The sequence below is a fragment of the Monodelphis domestica genome, chromosome 6 (assembly GCF_027887165.1).
Source record: "Monodelphis domestica isolate mMonDom1 chromosome 6, mMonDom1.pri, whole genome shotgun sequence".
In the NCBI taxonomy this organism is placed as follows: domain Eukaryota; kingdom Metazoa; phylum Chordata; class Mammalia; order Didelphimorphia; family Didelphidae; genus Monodelphis; species Monodelphis domestica.
The window spans coordinates 264,576,759-264,603,804 of NC_077232.1; the positions used below are offsets into that span (position 1 = coordinate 264,576,759).

At 37.4% G+C, this 27,046-nt stretch overlaps 1 protein-coding gene across 1 annotated transcript in view; it reads left to right on the forward strand.

The window, feature by feature from the left end:
* Positions 1-21,208, forward strand: part of LOC100015889 (alcohol dehydrogenase S chain-like) — a 28,521-nt gene extending 7,313 nt beyond the window's left edge. Inside the window, exons 3-9 of the mRNA XM_003341384.3 lie at positions 951-1,089; positions 5,220-5,307; positions 5,421-5,640; positions 9,520-9,780; positions 11,300-11,435; positions 14,358-14,496; positions 20,452-21,208. Of these exons, the coding sequence (XP_003341432.1) occupies positions 951-1,089; positions 5,220-5,307; positions 5,421-5,640; positions 9,520-9,780; positions 11,300-11,435; positions 14,358-14,496; positions 20,452-20,476 (1,008 nt within the window). The 3' untranslated portion in view covers positions 20,477-21,208. The remainder of the gene's footprint in view (positions 1-950; positions 1,090-5,219; positions 5,308-5,420; positions 5,641-9,519; positions 9,781-11,299; positions 11,436-14,357; positions 14,497-20,451) is intronic.
* Positions 21,209-27,046: the final 5,838 nt, after the last annotated feature.

The window sequence follows — 27,046 nt, forward strand, 5'->3', positions numbered from 1 at the left end:
ATGTCCCTAAGGTATGCCCGTGACATAAAAAAAAAAAGACATTGGTTTCCTATTGCCATTAGAATGAAATACGGACTCATTAGACTATTACATAAACTTTCTAGAGTCTGGCTTTACCCTCCCTGTCCAGACTGATTTCCCACTCCTCACCTTCTTGAAGCCTAACCATGTGCGGTAGATGGCTGTGTCCTGATCTCCTCCTCTATTTTCCTTCTCTGGGTATTGTGTAGACTAACTGCCATTACTGAAAGGTACTTCTTTTTGATCTCCACCCATTAAAGATGTTTTCCTTAATGGTCAAGTTTAGGTGCCCTCTGCACCCTGAATCCTTCCCCAGTTTCTCCAACTGAGATCCCCTATCTCATTTTCATGGAATGTTTTATCTGAGTCTCTCTTCATCTTGATCCTTGTCTTGTCATATTTATTTTTTTATGGGTAGAATAGACCCTACTAGAATATAAGCTTTTTGAGGAATTTCCTTGAGGGACAGATCTACGCCATTTTTTAAAAATCTTGGGGCCACTAGCTCATATAACAGAGTTATACACATCCTACACACTTAAAATTTTCATATAGAGTTTAATGCAATGCACATTGAATGAAAAACATCTCAGTGAGATGAAAGTACACTGAAACTACAAAACACTCTGTACCTAGTACCTATGAAAATCACTTATTGTAACATCACAGTTTTTACTACAAATTCTCCTTTAAAGTCCTGCTTTGCTCCCTCATAATAACACAGCAGACAATGCAGTATTTGGAGTCCTCAACTACACTCTTCCATGACACCATTCAGCCATGATAGATGGCAACAAAGGTGATGCCAATGCCAGATCATCACCATAAGCTGTCATCATTTTCAAGACATGTGGGCATAATGTGCATGGAAAGCCAGAGAAGCTCCTATAATTTCTCAAAGGTCTCATCGACCTCTTATTCCCATGCAGATTATTGCAACAGGAATCTGCCGCTCAGATGACCATGTGGTAGCTGGATTATTAGCATACCCAGTCCCAATAATCCTGGGGCATGAGGCTGCAGGGATTGTGGAGAGCGTTGGAGAAGGAGTGACTTCTGTGAAACCAGGTAAAAAAAATACAAACCATGGAACATTAGAGTTTTATTTTTAATTCTTATTTTCTGTTCAAGCTGTGCAAATAATGTTGGTTATGGACATAAATTTCAAATGGAAGGCAACTGAGATAGTCAAATGATTTCCAGCTTTACAGCAAGAGCTGCATCATCCACAACCACAAGGATATGAATTGGCCCAGGGAGAATTGACTGAATATTGATAGATATAGTTATAGTTCTTTGAAGATGAACTTTTATAGCCCTTGCTAGATATAGTGTATCTGCTTATTTTCATTTGAATTGAAGAGCAATTCCTTATCCTTGCTACTAGAGAACAGAGAAAAGATAATGAAATAAATGATGGAACTCTACAGAAAATTCAAGTTCCAAATTCTTATATTGTAAAATGTTTATTTTTCTTTGGTCTGGAGTCAGGAAGATCTGAGTTCAAATCCTGCCTGAGATTTATTTAATCTTGGGTGGGTCATTTAACCTGTCCAACTTATTTTCCTAGTCTATTAAAATGGGGATAATAACAGCACCTACTTCACAGAGTTGCTGTAAGGATCAAATAGGATAATATATAAAGTCCTTAAAGTGCTATAAGAATGATAGTTATTAATTCAATTCAGGAAATATGCATTAATATATGTCAAGCATTCTGCTAAGTGCTGGGGATACAAAAAGAGGCAAATGGCAGTCCTTGCCCTCAAGAAGCTGATAGTCAAATGCAGGAGACAACATGAAAACATATGTATAGGGGGAGAGAGAGCACAAGCTATATACAGGATAAGTCTCATTTGATTCTTTTTTCTGAACAAGATAACATTTATCAGCAAGGTCATTCTACCTATCAACATATGGGTGAATGATTTGCCTCCACTCATACCAAAGGCCCCAAGTAAAAGGACAATGCCCATTATATATGGTTTGGGGAAGAGAAAAAAGAACAGAACAGGGTAGATTGAATCACAGGCTTAAAGGCAACATGATTGGCTACAAAGCAAAAGTAAGGAGTAGATGAAATGATACTGGAGGATATCTGAACATAGTAATTCTCAAATCAATTGGTTTCATTTCTTCCCAGAAGAAACTAAGATTCTACAACCCTCTAAGAGGAACTCTGTAGTGGTGGTAGTGAAGGCTTAAAAAGAGAAGAAAAGACACAAATTCAAGATGGCAGTGCACCCCAGTCCCCCTGACAACTGCATAAAGATCTCAGACCAATGCCAGGTCAGGCTGAGTAGTGATCAGGAAAATAAGTAGAAATGACAGTGGGTCACCTTTCTATCCCTAAATCATATATTTGACCCTAAGACAAGAAAACAAGGCAAGAAATATGGAGCAAAGCTGGGTTGGCATCATAGAATTGGACCCCAGGGACAGAATAGGGAAATTGGAATGTCAGATTCAGTCCTTATTGCCTGGGTCCAGCACTGTCACTCTGACCAGAAATAGGGCATCTTGGACTTGGCTCTCTAGAAAAAACCAGGGACTGTCTCCCTGGTCTGTAGAGGGGAAATCTAAGCCTCAGGTCCCACTAGGTCCATGCTCTTGCTCAAAATAGGAGAGATCTCTGAACCAAATCCCTCCAGTGAAGAAGAGGGTTACAACCCTGACTCTTGGAGTCCAGCACCAGGAAACAGATAAGGCAGACCAGGAACATCCAAGATCCTGATAGTTCTGTTACAAGGATGCAATAGTGAGGAAGCATTTACATAAGAAAAATAAGCAGGTATATGGAGGAGACCTTAATGTAAAATCCCAATCCAAGATGTAAGAGTGGAAAAATCCAGATAAAGAACCACCAGTGTGATGGCAGAGATGGATACCTAATGAACAAACCCAGAAGAAGAGAATAATTCTAAAATATCCATGAAAATGTCTAAAACAGCCTAAAGAGAAAAACTTCATTGCCATCCCAAGATCAATTAGAATTTCTAGAAGAACTGTAGCAAGAGTTTAAGAAGGTGGAACCCTTTCAGGTAATGACAAGAGGCTATGGATTTCCTCACATGTAAGTACAGGCTTCCCATGACAAAATGAAGTTGAATTGCATTTCTTGGTCCCATTATTTATCTTATTTGTCAAATGGGAGTAGTCGTAAGGGAGCTAACCAAAGCCCTAACTGGAAAACTAGGAGAAGGAATGGCATTCTTTAAAAGCTTGTAAGCCAACCAAGAAGATTGAATACCTGATTCCAAATAGTGCTAAAGTCTCCCCTTACATATCCCCCCTCAGTGGTTTCCAGTTTCCTCCTCTGTCAAGTACAGATAATACCTGTCTAGTCCATCTCACAAGATCATTGTAAAAATAAAATGAGATTAAATGCAGGAAACCATTAAGTAGGTGGGAGTGGGGCATTATTTCTCCACACCTGTGACTACCATCTGTTTTAAGCTATCTTTGGAACTGAGCTACTGTGTGGATAAATGTCTTCTGGTCTTAGGGCTCTCTGCACCCCATTCTCTTCCCATTCACACACACTTTCCAAATGTCACCAGAGTGAAATCAGGGAATCAGAGTGGCATAAAGAAAAGCTCTGTGTAATAAATAGGTGGGATTTTAGATGGGACTTGAAGAATGCCAGGGAAACCAGGAAGTGGAGATGAGAAGGGAGAGAGTTCAAGGCATGAAGGACAGCCAGAGAAAATGCAAAATCAAGATATGGCCTATTGTTTTGATGTGGTCCAGATAAGCAAGAAGAGTAGTGTCAGGTGATCATACGGTATAAGGAGAGGAATAAAATGCAAGAAGACTGGAGGCGTTCAGGTTATAAAATAATTCAAAAGTCAAACAAAGGATTTTATGTTTGATTCTGGATGTAATAGGGAGCTACTGAAGGTTAATGACCTTAGTTTAATAGGGAGTATATCTCAGGCTAGTTGATTGGTTAGAAATTTGATTATGAGGGCTAGTACTTATTGTTGAAATCCAGGTGCAAGATAGCAAAACCAAACATCCTTAAAAGATAGGTTGGTAGAATAAAGATATAAAGAAATTCCCTTTCTTTATCACACAGTCTCCAAGGTTAGCAAAATTCCTCAAAGCTTCTTTGTTTAATTCAAGCAATGCAATCAGTCAGTCAATCCCAGGATCAGAGACGTAAAACTGGATAGATTATATTAGGGAACACAAAATGCACAAAAATATATGGAATTAGGGAGACACTACCAGATGGACAGATGAGCAATTATCTCATGTCAAAAGTAGAATGCCTATAAGGTTCTATCTTTGTCTACACACATGGGAAGGCAATGGATAGAGTTCTAAATAAAGATCAGAAGACCTGGATTCAAATCATACTTTCTAGCTAGGACTCTCAAATAATCACTATGTCCTCACTGACCCTCAACTTCCCCATCTGAAAATGGGGAGTATACCTCATAGGGTTATTGTGGGTATCAATATGATAATAGATGCAGAGAACATATGTGCCCCAAAACTATGATATAATTTCACTTCTGATCACTGGGCCTCAGTTTCCTCATCTATAAAATAAGGGTTGTCTTAGAGAAGATGAACATCAAATTCCAACATCCTGCAATTCTAGAATTCTTAAAAAATTTTTATCTTTGTTTTATTCAAATAAAAAAAAATACATGTTTTCCAAAGTTACAAGATTCATGTTGTCTCCCTCCCAGAGTTAGCATGTAATTCCACTGGGATATACATGTATTGTCAATCAAAACATATTTCCATATTATTCATTTTCATAAGAGAATGATCTTATAAAACGATTACCATCAAATACCACAATTTGTTCAGCCATTCCCCAATTGAGGGATATCCCTTTAGTTTCCAGTTTTTTTGCCACCACAAAAAGTTCACTTATAAATATTTTTGTACAAACAGGTCCTTTCTTTTCCCATTTCTTTATTATCCCTTTGGTATACAAACCTAGTAGTGATATTGCTGAATGAAAGGACATGCATTCTTTTATAGCCCTTTGGGCATAATTCCAAATTGCCTTCTAGAATGGTTGGATCAATTCACAACCGTACCAACAATGCATTAGTTTCCCAATTTTGCCAAATCCCCTCCAATGTTTATTTTCCTTTGCTGTCATAGTAGCCATTCTGCTAGGTGTAAGGGGATATGCAATTCTAGAATTCTAACAATACTTTCTCTTCTCCCCATAGGTGACAAAGTCATTCCACTCTTTACTCCACAGTGCAGACAATGCACAGTTTGTAAGCACCCGGTTGGCAACTTATGCAAAGGAAATGCGTAGGTTTCTATCACTTTTCCTTGGGGGAGCATTGGAATTGTATCTGTTGATTCCTGTGCCTCCTGGTCCTTGGTCTAAAAGTGTGTGTATTTGTTTGTGTTTTCTGGAATAGACTGAATCACCGTGATGTCACCTTAAAGGAAGGTACCACCAGATTTACCTGCCGAGGAAAGCCAATTAATCATTTTCTTAGCACAAGCACCTTTTCTGAGTATACAGTGGTAGATGAAATCTCAGTCGTAAAGATCGATTCATCCGCTCCTCTGGAAAAAGTTTGCTTGGTTGGCTGTGGATTTTCCACTGGTTATGGTTCTGCAGTAAAGGTTGCCAAGGTAAGAATATGTTTCAATACAATATACAAGATGCATAATCAAAGAATAGAAACTTGGGCTAGTAGCTAGAAAGGACATATTTTCTTAGAGGTCAGCAAGGTAGGCTAGTGAAAGAGCATTGGATTTTGCAACTGACACCATGTATTTGAATCCTGGTTCTGATACTTAACAAATTATGTAAGCCCTCAGATAAGCAAAGCAATGTCCCCATCTGTCTTGGTTGTCCTGATTCTCTTTTCTTTCATGTGTGGGTCTGGATGGCCATGTAAAGAGTAAAGATATCTAGAATGTTTTCTTTTCCTCTATCTGGAATAAGGGTGAGGATGCTAGGACTGAGGGTTAGGGATTTTTGTCTAGTAAAGGACAAAGCCTGTAAGCTAGGTCCCCATCTTTATTCTCTTCTTCAAGATATTTGTAATCTCATCTAGAAATAACTTACCTCTCTCACCCTGGACCCTCATTCTGATTTTCTAGTATAAACTACTTTTCCTGACTAATCAGCAGCAACCACTACCATATGACCTTTCTGGAAGGAGCTTTCTCCAATTCCCATATTTTCCTGACTTCTTATTAGCAGAATTATCTTTCAAAGAAGACCCACTCTTAACTCCATATATGTCTTAGCTGATCTCTTGTCTATTAACAAAACATTGCTCTTCTCTCCCTTCCTTTGCTCCTGAGGCTAATGATTCCCTGCTGGAATGATTCCTGGATATAAAAGGAGCATAAGGGAAATTACCCATTTAGGTGATTCTGTCTGTATTAATGTACCAGCTGTATACCATGTTATAATCAAATTATATATAATCAAATTCTATAAGCTCCTTTCTGGAGTGATTGGGAAATGCCACCCCAGCTCCAACTCCATGCGTTTGTTTGGTGGTAGCTAAAGTCATTCTAATAGGGCAATTTGTTATTCCTGTGCTACTTCTGTATAGTCATTGTGTGGGTCAGGAAAGGGTTAGTGGATAACTTCCCTCTATGGCTGGCTATCCTTTCATTTTCCACAATGGGGAGAGTTCTGGTACCTCTAGCTATAATCAAACCACCTAATAGTCTAAGGCTTCCTCAGGATTCTACTGGTATCTCTCTCAAATGCTAGCCAGCTTTCTCTCACTCTCTCTCATGTACCCCTTTTGAAAACCCACTCTCCAAATGGGGAGAGATTGGACTAATTTGAGGGTCCATACCTTATTTTTGTAAAGAGAAGCTACTCTGCCCCAAAGCTTTGGACATTATTACAATTGTCATCTATATTGCACTTCAAGGTTCATGTTGTCTCATTTGATTCACACAACCATCCTCTGAGGTTATAATCCCTATTTTAGAGATGAGGAAATTGAGGCTGTGAGGTTCAGTGGCTTACCTACGGTCACAAAACTACCAGATCTCTAACATTGCATTTGAATTCAAGTCTTCCTGACTCCAAGTCCAGCATTTAATCCATTTTACCAGTGGAATAAGGTGGGGAGTATTGATAGTCAAGTACCAAAATAGAGTTGGGTGAGAAGGAAAAGGATCACTGCTATAAGCAAGATAGCCTTCTTGGATAGGGTTTTGGGGAAGAGGAAGAGGAAGAGGAAATTAGCAAACAAACTGGTAGTGGAACCTAAGAACATTAGCCTTCATCCTTGTTATATAATCAGCGGTGAACTAGCTTAAACAGCCTCAGGAAAGGCAACTGTTAAATTTTCGGTGTGAGCATTTACACCTCAAAAATGGGCTTACTTACAGTTTGGAACTTGATTTTTTATCTGATTGAGTTTCTAGACATTGGAACGAGATGGAGAAAACATTAATAAAGCAGATTTAAATGTTAAAGTATGTTCTGTTCTAAGTACATTGCTCCCCTGGGGGGAAAAGCCAGTCATTAAGCATTTACCAGCACACCCCCACTTATAATACTTGAACTTCTGTGATCCTAAGTCATATTCACAAATATTGTCTTTTCCTGAATAAGCCCAATGGAATATAAATACAATGCTATATTTTTTTTAACTGACTATATAGGACTCAGCTTGGAAAAAATAAAGTAGACCACTAGAACCATTACTAGTATTTTGTCATCATCTCTTCACTTGTAAATGAACAACCCAAGGATTAATCATTAAACAGCTGGAGTATCTCGTGCAACAGAATCATAGAAAATTACTTTTTACCTAATACAGAATTAAGGGAAAGTTCATTACAAGTTGAGGCAAACACCAATAGTAAAATGGATAAAAGTGCAACCTTCACACACATTATTAATGACTGATATAAGTAGGACAAAAAAATCAAATAAATCTCAAGCTGGTTAGTCAAAATGCTGTCTATGAAATTCAGATAGAAATAAATTCTCTGGTGACAGAGAAAACCACAAATTAACATTATGTATGATGCATCTCACTTTTATTTATTTTTTAAAACATTTCCCAATTACATTTTACTTGTTTGGGAGCTCTCTGGGGCTATGAGTTTGACACACCTCTTGTCTAATGGGAAAATTCTTTGGAATCAGAGAATTATCAATAATACTACTTGTGTACCTTTGAGTAAGTCCTCATCTCTCTGGACCTCAGTGTCCCCATATGTAAAGCATGTAAGCAGGTCAGTGGCTAAGTGAACAGAATACTAACATAGAGAGATAGATGACTAGATAGATAAATGGTTAGATAGATAGATAGATAGATAGATAGATAGATAGATAGATAGATAGATAGATAGATAGATAGATAGATAGATAGATAGACGGACCGACAGACAGACAGACAGACAGACAGACAGATAGATAGATAGATAGATAGATAGATAGATAGATAGATAGATAGATAGATAGATAGATGGATGGATGGATGGATGGATGGATAGATAGATAGATAGATAGATAGATAGATAGATAGATAGATAGATGGATGGATAGATAGATAGATAGATAGATAGATAGATAGATAGATAGATAGATAGATAGATAGATAGATAGATGGATAGATGGGTGGATGAATGTATGGACGGACGGACGGATGGATGGATGGATGGATGGATGGATGGATGGATGGAGAGAGAGAAAGAGAAAGAGAGAGAGAGAGAGAGAGAGAGAGAGAGAGGTTATCTCATTTTGTCCTCACAGTAACCCTGTTAAGTAAATGCTATTCTTATCATCAATTTGGAAATGAGGAAACTAAGGCTGAGTTTAAGTGACTTGTTTAGGATTTCACAGATAGCAATATCTAAGTCAGGATTTGAATTTGGGTGTTGTTGACTTCAAGTCCAGTGTTCTATCCACTACATCACTTAGTTACCTTGATCATTTATTTCTCCTTGGAAGTCCATCCTAGATAAATTTTAAAATATTTCTCATCACATTGACTGTATGGTCATGAATTTTTCAGATCCAGAAATTCATGAAGAAAATATAAAAAGGCCCAGTGGAGTTCTTAATTAACACCAGTATGGGGAATTATGTAATAATCATAGATCCTTGAAAGAAGCCATAAGACAAACCAATGATATAGGAGTATTGTTGGAATTTTTAAACATTCCTGCAGATGAAATTTTAAAACTCTCTGCTTCCTGTATAAAATGACTAAGACCAAGTATCCATGGAATCAAGCAGTTGATATCTCCTTCCATTAAATTTTTTGAGCTTTAAAATACCTTAGAGAGCATGGAATTCAACCCCCTAATTTTACAGAGGAGGAAAGCAAGGTTGTGTGAGGTTCAATGACTTACTGAATCCTTGATTCATTTGTTATTACCTGTCTATATAACAAAATGGTACTAAATGATTCCTGGAAATCTTAGATTGACTTAGAATTATAAAAAATTTAAGTTCATTGACTAGGGCAAGTAAATCCAATACCCTCATTTAACAAGCTCTTGTATTTTCTGACAACATAGGTCACCCCTGGATCTACTTGTGTTGTCTTTGGCCTGGGAGGCGTTGGCTTGTCAGTAGTCATAGGCTGCAAGGCAGCTGGAGCCTCCCGGATCATTGGGGTAGACATCAACAAGGACAAATTTGCAAAGGCCAAGGAGGTAGGTGCTACTGAGTGTGTCAACCCTCTGGACTACAAGAAACCCATTCAAGATGTTCTGATTGAAATGACCGACAATACCATTGATTTTTCATTCGAAGTTATTGGACGCCTGGACACAGTGGTATGTATTTCATAATACTCTTGAAATTTCTCCACCTGTGAGCTGGGGTCAGGAAATGTTCACACAAACCCAAGAGACCAATGATAGAGATATCTATAATCTTTGAAGTTTGTCTGCTGGGTATATAGACAGTTCTAGGTAGCCAGGGCTACAGAGTTGGAATATGAGATCAATCTCATGAAGAATTAAGCTTCTTAATTCATGATCAGGAATTGGAAAGACCACTGGCCTGAAAGTCCCAAGTACTTGAGAGAAACTGTATTTGCAATGTAGTGCAAAGAACTTGGGTTCAGATTTCAGTTCTAATACTCACTAGCCACCACAGGAAAGTCTTGTCTGAGTCTCAGTGACCTCATCTGTAAAATAGGAATAATGATGGTTGTATGACCTGCCACACAAGATTGCTTTGAAGAATTTTTTTCCCTATTCCTCCAAGGAATGTTTTAAGCAAACCTAAAAGTTCAATATATATAGGTTCAAGTTTCGCCTCTGATACATACTGAATATGGGATCATGGGCAATTACCATCTCAGAGCCCCAAGTAATTTTCTAAGTTGTGAATTACAAAATAATTACTGCTATGTTTATTTGTCATGCTACTTCCTAGGTGGATGCAATGGCAGGTCTAGATTTTTTTTAATTGAGATACAGCATTTAGATATAATATGAGTATGCATTATTATTAATAAGCACTATTAATGTTATAAATAACAATAATGATATGTAGTTTTTTCTTTAATAACCACAAACTTCTTGCAGAAACAAGTTTTTATCTTTTTTAGTAAGTATTTTCTACTAGTTTTTCATGGATATGGTAATGAAAAATTGTTAAGGAATTAAATAGGCAATGAAATTCACAAAAATGATAATGGAAAAGCCCAGAGTAGGCATGAGCAGACAGCAACATAACCTAAATAAAGAAGAACTGTAGTAAAAGGTCTCATCAAGGAAATATAGGCAAAAAAAAAAACTTTTACTTGCTAGTTATTTGGGGATGCTGTTGGGCAAACTCCTTTACTATCTATGTCACAGTTTCTTTGCCTATAATATGGAAATAACTTGGATTCTCTCCCTAGCAAAGCTGTAGTACGGAAAGAAATACTGTTAATATGATATGTAATCATGGGAGAGTAGCACTCTAAAAATCCTTTTGACTTTCAGCCATTATTTAGAAAACACAGTGGAAAGATAAGACTTCAAAAGAGTCAGATGTTCCTAAGACTAGATTTTCTTTTCTTCTGCATTAATCTTATTTTATTTCCCCAAATCCTAGGATTTGTACCTTTTTATAAAGCACCAGTTTTCCCTATAGTCATTGGAGTGTTTGATATGTGCCAATAGCAAGGAGATTCTTTGTGGGGTTAGTGTGTATATAATAGCATAATATATAACCTAGTTAGGTGATTGCTTTATAGCTCTTTATTACATTTCCATGGAGAGTGCCAATGATAGAACTTTTTTTCTCCAATTTAATATATATATATATATATTTATAAAATGTGCATATGTTTCATCCAAGACAGCTGCCCTATTATCCTGCAATGATGCTTATGGAGTTTGTGTCATTGTGGGCGTTCCTCCTGGTTCCCAAACTATTTCTATCGACCCTCTGCTACTTTTGACTGGACGCACCTGGAAAGGAGCTGTTTTTGGAGGTATGTAGTTTGACATGGGAAAAGAATGCCTGTTCAAAACTCAAACATACAGTTTTTCACAACTAAGAAATCCATTTATAAAAAACATTCATTTTTTTGGCCCCAGGCTAGTCTTCCATTTCTAAGTGACCAAGAGGTGAACTGTGTTTTTCCTAGAAAAATTTCAAGCTGCCTTAGTCAGTCAATAAGCACTTTTCCCAGAATATAGACATTTTAGTAACTTTATTTGTATAATTCCAAATTACTTTCCAAAATGGTTGTATCATTTCAAAAGCTCCACCAACAATGTATTGGTGTGCCTATCTTCCCACAACTCTTTGAACATTGAAAATTGCTATTTCTGATCATTTTAAATGTAAATTGATTTGTTTCTTACATTCAAATACACAGTTAACTCCCTCTCTCCCCTTCCACCCCCCTACCCCCATGAGCACAATGCTAAATGTTAGGGCTACTGAGGGGGGGGGGGGGAACAGCCCCTATCTTACAGAAGTTTGCATTCCAAAAAAAGGAGACAATGTGTAAATAACTAGGCTCATACAAGATGCATACAGGATAAGTGGAAGATCATCTCAGAGGAAAGGCTCTAGCAGCTGGAGGAACCAGGAGGTATCCACTAAGGAAGGTAGGATTGGAGCTGTCTTGAAGAAATCCAGAGAAACTAAGAGGCTGGAATAAGGATAGAAAGAATTCCAAGAATGGGGACAGCTAGTGAAAAGGCATAGAGTTTGAAGACTGAGAGTTCTGTGCAAGGAATCAAAACTAGTTAAACTAGATTCTATAGAGCATAGAGGAAAATGAAGTATAAGAAGATAAGGAACATCAAGTTGCGAAAAGCTTTCAATGCCAAACAGAAGACTTCATATTTGATCCTACAGTTGATAGGGAGACACTAGAGTTTACTGAGCAGGAGGGGAGAGGAGTGATATAGTCAGATTTGCTATTTAGGCAGGGGTATACTTGACATTTAATAACAGCTCTGGCAGAGGAGGCAGAATGTATATATGGCACTTGTAAATTTAATCTGCTTTTGCCAACATCCTATATAATGAAAGCTAGGGGTGAAGAAGCAGTGCTGTTATGCAATTTGTTAGCTTCCCTTTCCAGCTTTGTGTCATCTACAAATCCAATAAAAGATATAATTTGTGCTTTTTCCCAAAATGTTGGAAAAAATGTTAAATAGCAATAGAGCCAAGTACAGATCCCTAGAACAATCACCTTGGAGGCCTTTTCCCAAGATGTTAAAGCACCGTCGACAATTCTGATGGGCTATTTTTACCAATTCCAAATCCATGTAATTATATTATTTCTTAGTCTTTATCTCTCCATCTTTTCCATAAAAAATAATATAGGATATTTGGGCAAATGTTTTGCTAAAATTTTAGGTACTTGTTGTTTCTTCCATTGGATTGTGAGCTCATTATGGATAGGGACTATCTTTTGCCTCATTTTGTAATCCTAATATTTATCACAATGCCTGAAATATGAGTGCTTAATAATTTTAAGTGAAAAGAGTATCCTATAATCTAAGAGTTCAACAGTCCTCTCCCTGAAAGTGGATAGCATTTCTCATCACAAGTCCTTTGGAATTAGGTATTTTCTCCTGGATAAGAAATGCACTGATTCTGGCAAAAAAGGGAGAGTGACAACAAATGTCTGGATAACTGAACTTCTCCATTACTACTATACCAAAGCCTCTGTACTAGACTTATAATCCATTCCTGAGGTCCTCATCTAATCTTTCTAACTAGATACTCAGGTTACAAAATTGCTTCTGTTTCTCCCTTCATTGATCTTAGTGCTTCACGTATTGCCTTACACACAGTAGGTACTGAATAAATGTTTATTCCCTCTTCTCTCCATCACTAGCTCCTTTCATCAAAATGATCTCTCTATCCTATTCCGCCTTCTAATTCATGAGTTTCCTCACTAAAAATATGCCTTCTTAATGTAAAATAAGACCTCAGATTTCTCCATCCCCTTTACCCAACCTAACAGTCCAGAGCTACTTTAGAATCATGGGTTTCATTGCAACTAGTCTCAATTGTGCACAACAGAGCTCCTTGCCTTCATACCTCCATTTTCTTTTCCTTTTGACTATCCTATAGGGCTTTGTATTTAGAAATTTGAGACTTCTCTTGCTGGATTTTCTTTCCTATAAACTTCTAAATGTCTCAGATTTAAATGTCTCTTCTCTTCCACACTGAGAGCTGACAAACAAGTCAGTAAACTAGAAGAGACTCTTCCAGTAACTTCTTCAGCATATTTGATTGGCTGTGGGCAGTCAGTTTTCTCACTCTTCCATTCTTTTTGTCATAAATTGCTTTCTGTTAGATTTGCAAGACACCAGATAACTACATCCTTACCACCCATTGCTAGTTGTACTCTGTTCCTGATGAGCTTGGCATCACTATCTTTTAAGCCAGTCTCAAAATCCAAATTCCCTTCTACGATGCCATTTTATTAGACAGCCATTCACTTTCCAAATAAAAATGTCTCTTCTGTAGCTCTTGTCTTTAATATGCAACAGTGAGGAATATAAAACTTATGCCCTAGGATCCTCAGTTTCTTATCTAAGACATTCTGTAAGGTGGATGTCTGCTGTATGAAGTAGACTTCAGAACCTGTGTAGAGAACTTGGACCTTCAAGCCAAAACACTGCAGTTTCATTCATTGCTGTAATCTAAAAATCTATTTCTTACCTTTGTGCCTGTGAAACCCTTCGTATGTAAATCTTCTAAAGGAAGCAGATATTCTCTAAAAAAAAATTGATACAATCACCTCAAGGGGAGGTTAAAGACATCAGTTCACCTTTATTATATAATACAAATGAAAAACCATTATTACAAGCTGCCAATTTTACAACTGCATGCACCTTGTTTATCTGAGGGAAATAATGATATTTTGTTCACAATTTTTTAGGTTTTAAAAGCAAAGATGATGTCCCCAAGATAGTCTCTGATGTTTTAAGCAAGAAATTTAACTTGGATCCATTAATAACACATGTTTATAATTTTGATAAGATCAATGAAGGATTTGATCTGCTACGCTCAGGAAAGAGGTAAGATTTTAATTTGCTATGCACCTTTCCCCATTTTTCTACTGAGAAATTTGACTTTGTTTTCAGAGGGAGTCTGTCAGAAAAGAAGTGACTAAGGAATTCAGGTGAATGGCACAAAGCCAATGACACTCTGCTGCTTCACCAAATTAACTTTTGGGATAGGATAATTTAGACAGAAGGAAGGGAAATGATAACAAAAGCTCTTTTTTTATGTTAGAGTTCAGTTAGAGCTACCTTGAGTAGTTGGAGTTTTTGGTGTCCTTTGAAGAGAAAGTACTCTAAAGCAAGTCTTGTTTAGAAATTACAAATAAAATGAAGCAGTATAGTACAAGAGAAGGAAACTTGGGGAACTTCCACTGGCTTTGAAGTAAGAATCACTTTGGATGATGGATTAAAATTCCACCCCTATTACTCCTTGAGTGAACTTGAGCAACACTCTTAAACTCCCTGGGCCTCAGTTTCCACATGTATTAAATGAAGGGGCTGGAATAGATGGCATCTGAGGTCCGTTCCAATTCCAGAGCTATCATTCTATGAATTCAGATCAATTAATCACTGAGAATTTATTAAACATACATAAACTACATCACAGATATTGTAATAAATGCTAGAGATTAAAAAAAACCCAATGGCAGTCCTTGCCCTCAAAAAGCTTACATTTCAATGGGAGATGATACATATATAAATCCAACATATTTCAAGGATACCAACTTATGATCAGTTAGTTACTGAAGTGAAGGAAGAGATAGTAGGAAAGTACGTCAAAAGAATATCAGTGAATGAGTCAGTCAGTAAGCATTTATTAAGCACCTACTAGGTGCCAAGAACATATGAAAGAAATATAGTATGAATAAAATATAACCTAAGAGGAGACAGACAAGATAAGACCAGGAAAATCCTCCCAGAGAGGGGATGCACTTAAGCTAAGTCTTGAGTGAAGCTAGGAGTTCTAAAAGTTGGAGATGAGAAAGGAAAACATTCTAGCTATGGGGAAGTAGCCAGTAGTAAGCTATGGAGATGGGAGATTGAGAAAAAGAAGAAAGTGGTAGGTTATAAAGAATTTTAAAAGACCAAAAAATTACTTTTTATTTGACTCTGGAGAGAAGACTAAGAAGTTCATTGCATAGGCAGGTGGCACCGTCAGACTCATACTAGGAAAAATCACTTTGAAAACTGTGTGGAAGACCAATTATAGTGGGGAAATACTTAATTCAGAAAGATCAACTAAAAGGCAATCACAATTGTCCAGAGAAATGTGATAAGAGCTGGAATCAGAGAGAAGGGGCTATGTGAATGTAGAGAAACTGACATATGAAAGGGGCATCTAAAGAGAAAAATTAGATAGGCCATTTTTATTAGAACTATTGTTCCATTATTTTTATTCATACATGACTCTTTGTGACCCCATTTGGAGTTTTCTCAACAAAGATACTGAAGTGGTTTGCCATTTCCTTCCCCAGCTAATTTTACAGATGAGGAAACTAAGACACAACTAGTGTCTTGAGAGCAGATTTTAACTCAGGAAGCTAAGTCTTCCTGACTCCAGACCCAGTACTCCATCCACTGTGCCACCTACCTACCCCTATGGGGGTGGGGGTAGGGTGAGAGAGAAAAATCAAGCTTGACATATAGATCATTAGCCTAACTGGGTGGAAGAAGGAAAAACTTGAAAGGAAAGACCATGAATTCTGGTTCAGGCACATTGAATTTCAGAAACCTATAAGACATTCAAGACAGCTAGGTGGCTCATTAGATAAAGTGCTGGACCTGGAGATAGGAAAACCTAAGTTCAAATTTGGGCTCAGGCATTAATTGTGTGACCCTGGACAAGACACTGTTTGACTTCATCTACTGGAGAAGGAAATTGCAAACCACTTCAGTATCTTTGTCAAGAAAAATCTCATAGACAGTGTTGGCATGCTATGATCCACAGGATCATGAAGAGTCAAACATGACTCAACCAGTGACAAACAGCAACCAGGACACATAGTTTGAAATGTCTAGTAGAAAGTTGGAATTGGAGAACTGGATATAATGGAAGAGAAATAGCTCTGGGAATCATCCGCATAGAAATTATAATTGAAGCCATGTACGTTGATGATATCACTACATGAAAGAGTATAGAACAAAAAATCTTAACCTTTTTGGTGTTGTGGAACCCTTTGCCAGACTGGTGAAGATTCTAGACTTCTCAGAAGAGAACTTTTTAAATGAACACAATAAAATATATAAGATTACAAAGGGAATTAGTTATATTGAAATACAGTTATCAGAATAATTCTTTTAAGTTCAAAGATTCCAGAAGAATTCCTAGCACAGAAAGAAAAAAAGGGCCTAGGACTGAGTTTGGAGGACACCTATAGTCAGTGTACATACTCATCATAATGAAGACTCAGCAAAAGAGAACAAGGAGTAGTCAAAGGTATAAGAACCAAGTGAAAGTAGAGTCACATAAACATAGGAAGGTAAGAATATCTATGTAGGAGAAGGTGATCAACTATTTCAAATGCTACCAGGGGAGGGGAAATGAGGATAAGAATCATCAAGAAGGTTTAGGGTTTGGCAGTATATAATAAGTCCTTGGTAACTTTGGAGAGAGGAGTTTCAGCTGAATGGTGAAGTTGGAAGGCAGATTGGAAAGGCTTTAGAAAAGGCTAAGAAGTGTAATGGATGGGGAAAGGGAGCCACCCATTGTGTATACCTTGAGAATAGAGAGTGAGAGAGATGGTCAGAAGAGAAGCATGGTTGGATCATTTCAAGGAGATTAGTACAGAAGGGGAAATAAGAGATAGTGTTAGCCAGTAGATGGGGAAAGAATGAATTAGCAAGGAGATTTATGTGAAAGTGGAGATTACTGAAGATTAGAGAGATCTGGAATGATGATGGGGAGGGATTTCTGGAGGAAATCAGAAGGAAATGAAATAAAGGGTACATGTAGAAGGGCTCACCTTGGCCATCAGAAGGACCACCTCAACATCAGAGACTGAGGGGAAGGAAGAGATAGTGGGAGATAATATCTAAGAATGTCAGTGAATCCATTTCAATTTTGATTGGTTATTGAATTATCAATTAAATCTTGATTATCAATCAACAAACACTTATTGAGTATCTACTATGTGCCAGACTCCTATTAAATGCTAGGGGTACAAAGAAAAGTAAAAGACCTTCTATTGTCAAGGAGCTCAGAGAAACAAAATATCAACAACAATATTCAAACAAAGCTACACATAGGGATAAATTGGAGATAATCAATAGAAGGAAAGAATTAAAATTAAGGAAAGGGGTCAGGAGAAGCTTCTTATAAATTGGACTTAAAGGAAATCATTGAAGCCAGGAGGTAGAAATGGGAAGAGAGAACTTTCTGGGAATGAGGGACTACTAGTGAAACATCCCAAGTAGAGAGATTATGCCAGGAAGTCAGTGTCACTGGATCACAGAATATGTAGGAAGGATGGTATAGAACAGAATAAGATTGGAAAAGTAATATGAAAGAAGGGGGGGAAGGAAAAACTCAGAGAGCAGTCTCAATTTTTTCAGTGAAGTGTGAAGCAAGGTCTTTAAGAGAGAGGGTAAGGGTAGGGATGGAGTGGAATGGGACTCTTGAGAAGAAGAAAAAAATGTCTGTAGAATAGGTAATAAATTGGAGATGAGTCATGGAGTCATGGAGATTTGCCATAGTCCAAAATGATTTGAGATTAGTCAATACAATTCTGAAATAGACAATCCTGGTTTCAAGATCCCCTCTATTTCCATTCAGCAGCATATGAATAAAACCGAAGGTGGAAATAATTCAGGCTTATAGTCTGTCAAGACAGGATCATCAACAAAATGAAGGGAAGAGGAAACAGAGTATAGAATAGAAAAGAGTTGAAAATTAACTCACCAAGAAGTCAAATTTGAGAAGGGAGAAGAGAGAATAGGGGGTGATACCTTGTAGTAAAACTGAGGGATGGAGGAAATGGAAGCCATGGTCAAGGCAAAGAATAAGTTAAGAGTAGGAAGAAATAAAAAGATGACTGATTAAAACTGGTTTGAGTTTTCCAGGATCTCATGGCAGTACTTAGCCTTGATCCCAATAGAGATTGGTCAACAAATCTTGTGAACCCTGTAGGCAATCTTTATTCCATTCAAGTCAGTTATGTAAGTATTCATTAAGCACATGCTGTGTGCTAAGAACTATGCTAGTCTTTTAAGCTACCCAATATATTCCCTATTCTTAAAGAACTTGCAGTCTAATGATGGAGAAGGGGCCAATAGGGAAAGAGAGACTTCCGGCATACTGAATAAGATAAAGAAAATAAGCTGTGGAAAGTTTCAAAGCCTTACTTAAAGTCACATAGCCAATAATATAGGATCTGAAACTAGAATCTAGGCCAACTGACCACAAAACATATTTGACTGAAATGGCACAATGCCATCTGACTAGAGCAGACGTGAAACAATGTGAATAGTAGCAGGACTGTAAGAATCAAACATGAAGGGCAGAGTGATATTGGAAGATAATGAAACTTTTTTGTTATCCCACAGCAAGGAGGAATGACAAAGTTGGTCACTTGTGGTCTATGGTTTCTCCAAGGTCTAAAGCTAAATATTTTTTTAATGAATTTCAGGCTCTTTTGTTTAAGATTAAATAGTAAACGTTAAAGGTAATGGGGGGATGAATAGGTTGGAGTTAACAGAAACAAGAAACAAAATCTACACGGCATTGTTGAAGGGCTTACTTAGAACTATAGTCATGTGGTAAGTTGGAAAATCCTAAATCATCAGTTCTAGGAATATCTTGCTTCACCAATGGCTTTAATGATGAATTCTCTCTAAAGCATTTGGGAATTTGAGCAGGAGTATTATGACTTTCAGATTTGGGCACCCGTTTAGCTTAGATCCTGAGACTAATGCATTCTGATGTACATAAAAGTAAATGAAAAATGCCTTGACCTCATATTACAGATAAGTATTATTTTCACCCTGCAAAGTACAGATGTGTAGTAATGCTTACAATATAGGTGAATTAAACCTATTTGACTCCCTTATCAATCTTCCCCAACACCCACTTCACCAATTTATTTGTCCTGCTTTTCAGAGGAATGATTTATTCTCTGATATTACTCATGGATAGAAAAGAACAAAACAAATTTTGCTACACTGGAGGTTTCTACAAATAACATGCTAAGAAAAACCCCAGATTCCAACAGTGTACATTTCCATAGTGGTATTTAATAAAAATAAAATAAAATTTAAACTATCATATGGAAATTTGAAAAATGGAAAATTTGAAAATTGAAAAATGTTTCTTTTTTGAGACATAGTAACTACTTATTCCAAAAGTGTCCATTCATATTCCCAATGGGGGAGAGTGGAAAGTGAAAGGGTACAAAATGTCAATTGTAATTAAATACTCAATGCATCCACTTCACTGCAATGAGCTTTGGAAATTAAAATAAATCATCCTTCATTTCTTCCTCCAACATTTACTGAAGAATCTCTATGAAGGAATTATTGGTATTATAACAGCATAGACTTGGGCTTCCTTCCACCATAGGCTCCTTGAGAGCAATGACCCTGTCATCTTGTTACTATGCATAGTACTCTCTGACCCTCATATCTAGTAAAATGTCATACACTGGGGCTCGTAATAAATAGTTTTCAGCAGTGATGATGGGCATAGTCAAAAGGAGGATTAAATTAAATTAAATCCTCCTTCTAGATTTGATGGCAGAGAGACTAAGGATGGAGAATAACACATGGCAAAGACAGGAACAGATGTGTGATTTGTTATCTCCCCACCTCCTGCCCTGGGTCTGGGTTGTCTATGAATGATAAAGCAAGGGATCAGAAAAGCTAAGCAGACAAAGTTAGTATTTATATACATGGTAGACTAGTCAGTCACTTGCTAAGGACAATACAGATGCCTAAATTGTGAATTAACTAACTAATACCTGTCATTTCTCGTTTCAGCATTCGCACAGTTCTGAAAATGTGAGACCAATAAGACAGCCCCATCTGGAAGCCTCTTTTTGTTCGATTTTGCCAGCATTCTTATCATACCACTGTGGAGTAGCAAGAAATCAATAAAAGCTTTCAATAATTATTAAATGGAAGTATGAGGCCAACATTAGTGATTAGTATGAAAGGATTTTTAAGACAATGTCTCAGATTTATGTTAAAGTAAAAGGAAATGACAAAAATCAACGGGGAACTTGGTAGAAAGTCATACTTCTCAGTTGGCTCATTGCTAAGCATTGGATCTTAAACAACCTCCAACTTTCAGTCAAGGGGTAGGAAAGCATCAATATCCAGGCCCCTTCTTCATTGGTGGGACATTACACTTACAGTATTCTGCCATTCAGCTTTCTTCCTTTTTCTCATCAGCAAAGGTTTGGAGATTCAATCAAAATATTTCAATATGTAAATGACAAATTGATGAGAGGAAATTTTTTTTTCTTTGTGTTTCCTTTTCTCACCCCAAATGGGCTCATCTTTTAACTGAACACAGGTTACCATGCAACATGGGATAACTGAAGGAATAGAAAATAACACTGATGGAATATTACTGCCAGTATATTCAAAGGGGCTTTTGTATTTATAGGCAAAAGTAAATTGTCTTATTAACTAAATATGAATTAAAAATGAGACATAGTTAAGTTAGTCACACAAGATATGAAATTAAAGAAGCTGCTTGATATACTTCAATTCAATAAACATTTATTAAGTACTTTTCTATTTGCAAGACATTTCATTGGACACTAGATACAAGAAAAAAACAGTCCTTACTATTCAAGGAGCTTACATTTTAACTGAGGAATTCAAGATATAAATGAGTAGAGACAGTTAGGTAGCTCAGAACTGGGTCTAGAGACAAGAGATCCTCGGTTCAAATTTGGCCTCAGACACTTCCTAGCTGGGTGACCTTGGCCAAGTCACTTTACCTCCATTGCCTAGTCCTTACTACTCTCCTGCCTTGGGACAAGTACTTTATTTTAATTCTAAGATACTTTAAGACACACTAAAACACCTTCTATCTTAGAAGGGATAATAAGTATCAGTTCCAAGGTAAAAGAGTAGTAGGTAACACAGCTAGGAAGGGAAAAATCAAAGATGACTCCAAAGCACAGAGTCTGAAGGAGGGAACAGTTTAGGGGAAATATAATGGGCTTTGTTTTGGACATATTGAGGTTGGGATGCCTAGACACAGGGGTTTAATAGCCATTTCTCCAGAGGGAAAAATGGATGCTTGACAGACTTAAGTTTAAACTACAATATTGACATTTTCTCCATTGCTCTCTTAAGTCTAGACAATCAACAAAACAATAAATTAAATCTTTATTTCTAGCATTTGCCAATTCCCAAGGCTCACACTGAAAACTTAACAATCATCTCTCAAAAGCCAGTATAAGCCAGCTCCAGCACATCACTTCCTAACCAGTTGGAAATGTCCAATAGACAAATAGACCAATTAGGTCTAGACTTCTAGATTTTGAGTAATCTGTGTGGAAATTATACTTAAACCCCTGTGACCTGATTAAATCAAGATCCCCAAGAGGAAGACTATAGAGAGAGTCTCAAGGGACACATGCACTTAATGGACAGGAAGAAGATGATTCATCAAAAGAGAATGAGAGGAGGCAGCTAGGTTTTGTCCCAGTTCATAGAGATCCAGGACCACAGGCAGGAGGTCCAGGATTCAAATTTGGCCTCAGATACTTCCTAACTGTGTAACCCTGGACAAGTCACTCACCCCACACCCCACCACACCCCCACACCCCTTGCCTAGCCCTTTTTGCTCTTGGCATTAGAACCAATGCATAGTATTGATTCTCTCAAAGTGGAAATCTAGAAATCCCCAGTTTACTTAGTTTAAGGGTAGAAACCCCAGGTTTTGACCTTGTCACAGGAGAGTTTTCCCCCTGATGGAAGGTCCCACTTCGCCAGACAAATAGATATCCACTTCAGGTGGGAGATAAGCCCCATCCGAAGTCAAGTGACTCTTTGATGCTACAAGCAGCGGGTCAGTCTCTCAAGCTGAAGATCCTGAGTTCGATCCTGAGAAGAAGGATGTGATATACTGGGAGAAGCTTCTGGAAACAAAAGAGCTACTTGACTTCGGATGGGGCTTATCTCCCACCTGAAGTGGATGTCTATTGTCTGGTGAAATAGATGAAATTGTTACAGGCAAGGTCACTCATCAGGTTCTTCTAATTTTCCAAGAAGCAGTGAGGAGGGAAAAACAATAAGGCAATGATGTTACTACCTCATTAAGATTAAAAACCTACAGTAAACTGAATTTTGCTTATAAAACATTCTTCTGTGGCTATCATATACTGAATATTCTAATTTTTAGAGTCAACTCCTGTTAAATAAATATTTGCCATTTGTTCTTTATTTACTTTTCTTCTAGACTTTCAGACACAACTTTAAAAGAAAGGAAACCTACTTATTAATACAGGAAGTCAAAGGTTTAAAAGACTTAAAGGCATCCCCATTTCATCTATTCTCCAAATATTCATAATTCTCTAAGCTAAGTTCAAGGTTCTCTAGGCTTTGGATTTCAATGAGGTAATAACGACATTGCCTCATTTGCTTCTCTTCTCACCAAATCTAGTGGCCTTTTCTCAGTCTTCATCCTTCTTGACATCTCTATATCCCGTAACATTATTGTTATTTTCTCATTGATATTCTCTTGTCACTAGGTTTTCATTACACTACTCTCTCCTAGTTCTCCCTCTCTCTGGGTATTCACTCCTCATTCTCCTTTGGTAGATTAGTTTTCATATCACATCCACTAATAATGAGTTGTACTTCAAGCATCTGTCCTAATCTCTTTTCTCCATCTCTACTATTTCACTTAATAATCTGATCAGCTCCATGTCATTATGATGTCATTGCTATGGTAGAGATTTTCAATTCAATAAACAGTTATTAAGTACCTACTCTGTGCCTGGCACTATGCTAAGAACTAGGAATATAAAAAGAAGCAAAAGATAGTCCCTGCCCTCAAGGAGTTTACATTCTAATGATTTTTGTGAAGTTTCTATCTGTGAAGCTGTGAGCTCAAGATATAGAACTAGGCATCTTTAGTAAGCACTGATAGTCTTAGAAAGGCAAGGAGAGCAGCAAAGCCTGAAGACAGCATGATCAAATCTCAGGGAATCTAAAACAGGGAGTACTGGCCAGAATATGTAATGAGCAATGTCAAGGGAAACTTTTTTTTTTTTTGTAAAAACCCTTACCTTCCATCTTGGAGTCAATACTGTGTATTGGCTCCAAGGCAGAAGAGTGGTAAGGGCTAGGCAATGGGGGTCAAGTGACTTGCCCAGGATCACACAGCTGGGAAGTGTCTGAGGCCAGATTTGAACCTAGGACCTCCCATCTCTAGGCCTGGTTCTCAATCCACTGAGCTACCCAGCTGCCCCCAGGGGAAACTTCTTAATAACGAAAAATGTCCATAATTGGAATGAGATGCCTCAGAAGCTTGGAGGATGATACATTGCTATATATGATATCATGGTGATTCCCTTTGTGTGTGGATTGGGCTACATGGTTGCTGAAGACTTTTCCACATCTGAAGTTCTACATATGAGGTTGATTTTTGCACTGAACTGCAAGATTTCACATTTATTTCTGTTGATAAAATGGATAGTTTCAGAAAAAACTGGGAAGACATATGAGCTGATGCAAGGAGAAGTAAACAGAACCAGGAGAACAGTATACATAATAGCAATAGTTTTGTAATAATCAGTAATGAAAGACAGCTATTCCAATCAATATAATTATCCATAATTTCAAAGGACTCATGGTGAAAAATGCTATCCACCTTCAGAAAGACAACTGATGAACTCTAAGTGTAAATTGAAGTATATCTTTTCATTTTGTTTTTCTTGCTACTTTTTCTTTGGCCACCATGACTAATGTGGAAATGTGTTTTATATGACTTATTATGTAAAATAGGTGTCATATTTCTTATCTCCTTAATAGGCCCTCACCAAGGGGCAGGGGGAGAAAAAGAATTTGGAGCTAAAAAAAAGTGTAAATTTTTTAAATTTATTCTTATAGAATTCCATTTTATTAGATTAAACCCAGTGGACTAGCATGTTGAGATCCTTTTTGATGCTGATTTTGTCATCCATTTTGAGGTGGCAGATTCCCTCTCCTTGGTGTTCTTCAAGCAAAAGCACTTTTTGGTCATGGTATAGTAGAGATTCCTTTCATATGATGTTAGACTCAAATTCTGTGATTCTATAGGATCACACATATAAAACTAAAAGAGAGAGACCTTAAAGGGCATTTATTCATACTCCCTCATTTTACACTAAATATGAATGAGAAAATGGATGATTACTGGATCTTGAAGAAGACAGGATGAAGCGGGGTCAGGAGTCCATATACTGGATTTAGTTTTGAGAGAGATAAAGATGGACACCTCTTTCATGACTAGGGGCCAAGGTTGTTGTGGAAAAATTGTAAAATTCAGAGATTGCCAACCAAATATTCTCCAATTTGACAGCAATGGTCATCCTTTCCACTAGAGGGAGCCCATTAGAGAACCTTGACCTCTAGCTTAGTTTATTCTTACTCCACAAAAATGGGCTGATGAAAATGTCCTTTGGCACCCCAACCTAATTAATGAAAGAGGTCTCAATAGTGACCTGTCTCTCATATTTGAAATCCTGTGATTACTTTTGACTCTGATCCACTGTGACATCTAGCTGCTCTCTCTATTGCCTACCAAGTCAAATTCAGACTTTTCTGGCTGACATTGGAAGCTATATGCCAAGATCATGCTGCTTTTTCAGCCTTCTATCTTTTCTTTGCCCTTTGGTCCCTGAAAAGGAATCTCTTCTTGCTTCTTACTAAGAATAAACCTTCTAAATGCAAACTTGATCCTATTCCTTCTGACCTCCACTAGTATCTAATCCCATTGGTTTCCTCCCTCCCCCAATCTCTTCACTCTTTCCTTTGCCACTGACATTTGCCTATAAATATGCCTGTCTCTCTTATTGTCCCATTTGGACCTTTCCAAAATATTTTTCAAATAAGAGATGAGGTTTTAAAAAATCTACTTCCGGGTTTCTGAACTTATTTGTGTACAATTTTATTATATCATTGTGTACACTCACACCTCAAAAATCCACCAAAGTTTGCCTAGTATATAAATGAAAAATGTTTTGTTCCTTTGAAAATCTACCCTAGGTTAATTTACCCTAGTCTGACTAATCTTCAAGTTATATTTCATAGGAATAACATTGAAAATATATGTTGTACCTGGAATTTCTCCTAGAAATTCCTTGCTACAGGAAGTTCAGAACAACTGCCCTATGCGGAGGGGGAAAAAACCATCTCACAGATTTACACATTTATTCTGAACTCATTATCCTAATGCTCAGCAGATCTTATCTCAGGAAGCAAATTAGGAATGAGAATTAGTAACTAAATGAAAATAATGCTTGAACTGTGATAAGAAGATAATTTCAATTAAATAAATTTGAAATAAATAAAATCGAAAAGATTTTGCACAAACAAAATTAGTGAAGGTAAAATTAAAAGGAAAACAGTTATCTAGGAGCAGGGGAGATTTTTGTAGAAATCTCTGAGAAAGGCTTGATAACCAAAATATAAATTGTGAAAAAATGATATGTAAGAACAAAGGATAGTCTAAGCATTTTCCAACTTAAGAAATACAAGTTAGTTCTACTTCTCACTCAGTTTTTCAATGATGACAAAAAATGAATGGCAATTGTCAGAAGGATGGAAACACTAATGGTGATTCTGTAAACACGAATAGTCATTCTGTAAAGCAATTTGGAACTGTAAAAGAGGAAAGCAGATTCATCATGCTGGAAGACCAACTCGAGCTGGGGAAGGGCGGGAAGGATGGAGAATTCCAGTGAAAGAACTGAGAAGCTGAGAGAATCCAAGCACTCACTTCTCTTTGGAGAGCCCTCCAGAGAGGTTGGTCTGAGAGAACCTCTGAGTCTTGATCAACCTTCTGTGAATCCAGACCCCTTGAATCCAGTGGAAGACAACAGGAATGGATAGGAATTTGATATAAAGCTATCCACCCCAGGAAGATCTCCTCTCTCTCTAAAGCAGTCCTTGAACTTCATATCATAATTAGGATAGTTAGAAGTGAGGACAGCTATCACAACTGACCCCAGAGGGTCATGCAAGCAAAACCTGACCCTGCAGGATTTGGGGAGAAGGGGTTCAATTATTAATCCTCAGGGACTTCCTATTTCCCACTTTCCCATTACCTTACCCAACAATCCCACTTAGCCTACCTTTGGTGTATTCCTCAAGAATAAACAGCTGTGTCTATAGATCAAGTGCCTGCTTATAATATTTAAGGAGAGGGAGCTATATTTCCTCCCCAAGGAAGAAGAAGCTGTTCAGTTCTGGATTTTACTTCAACCCAGTCTCTCAAGAAATTATAGTCTGTGAATCTGAAGACAAATTGAGTGGGTTTACTAGGGAAAGAAAGGGGAGAAACTATCTATCTCCCCCCCCCTTCACCCTTTAGTTCCATTCCATCTCTATCACACTCTAGTCCTGAATT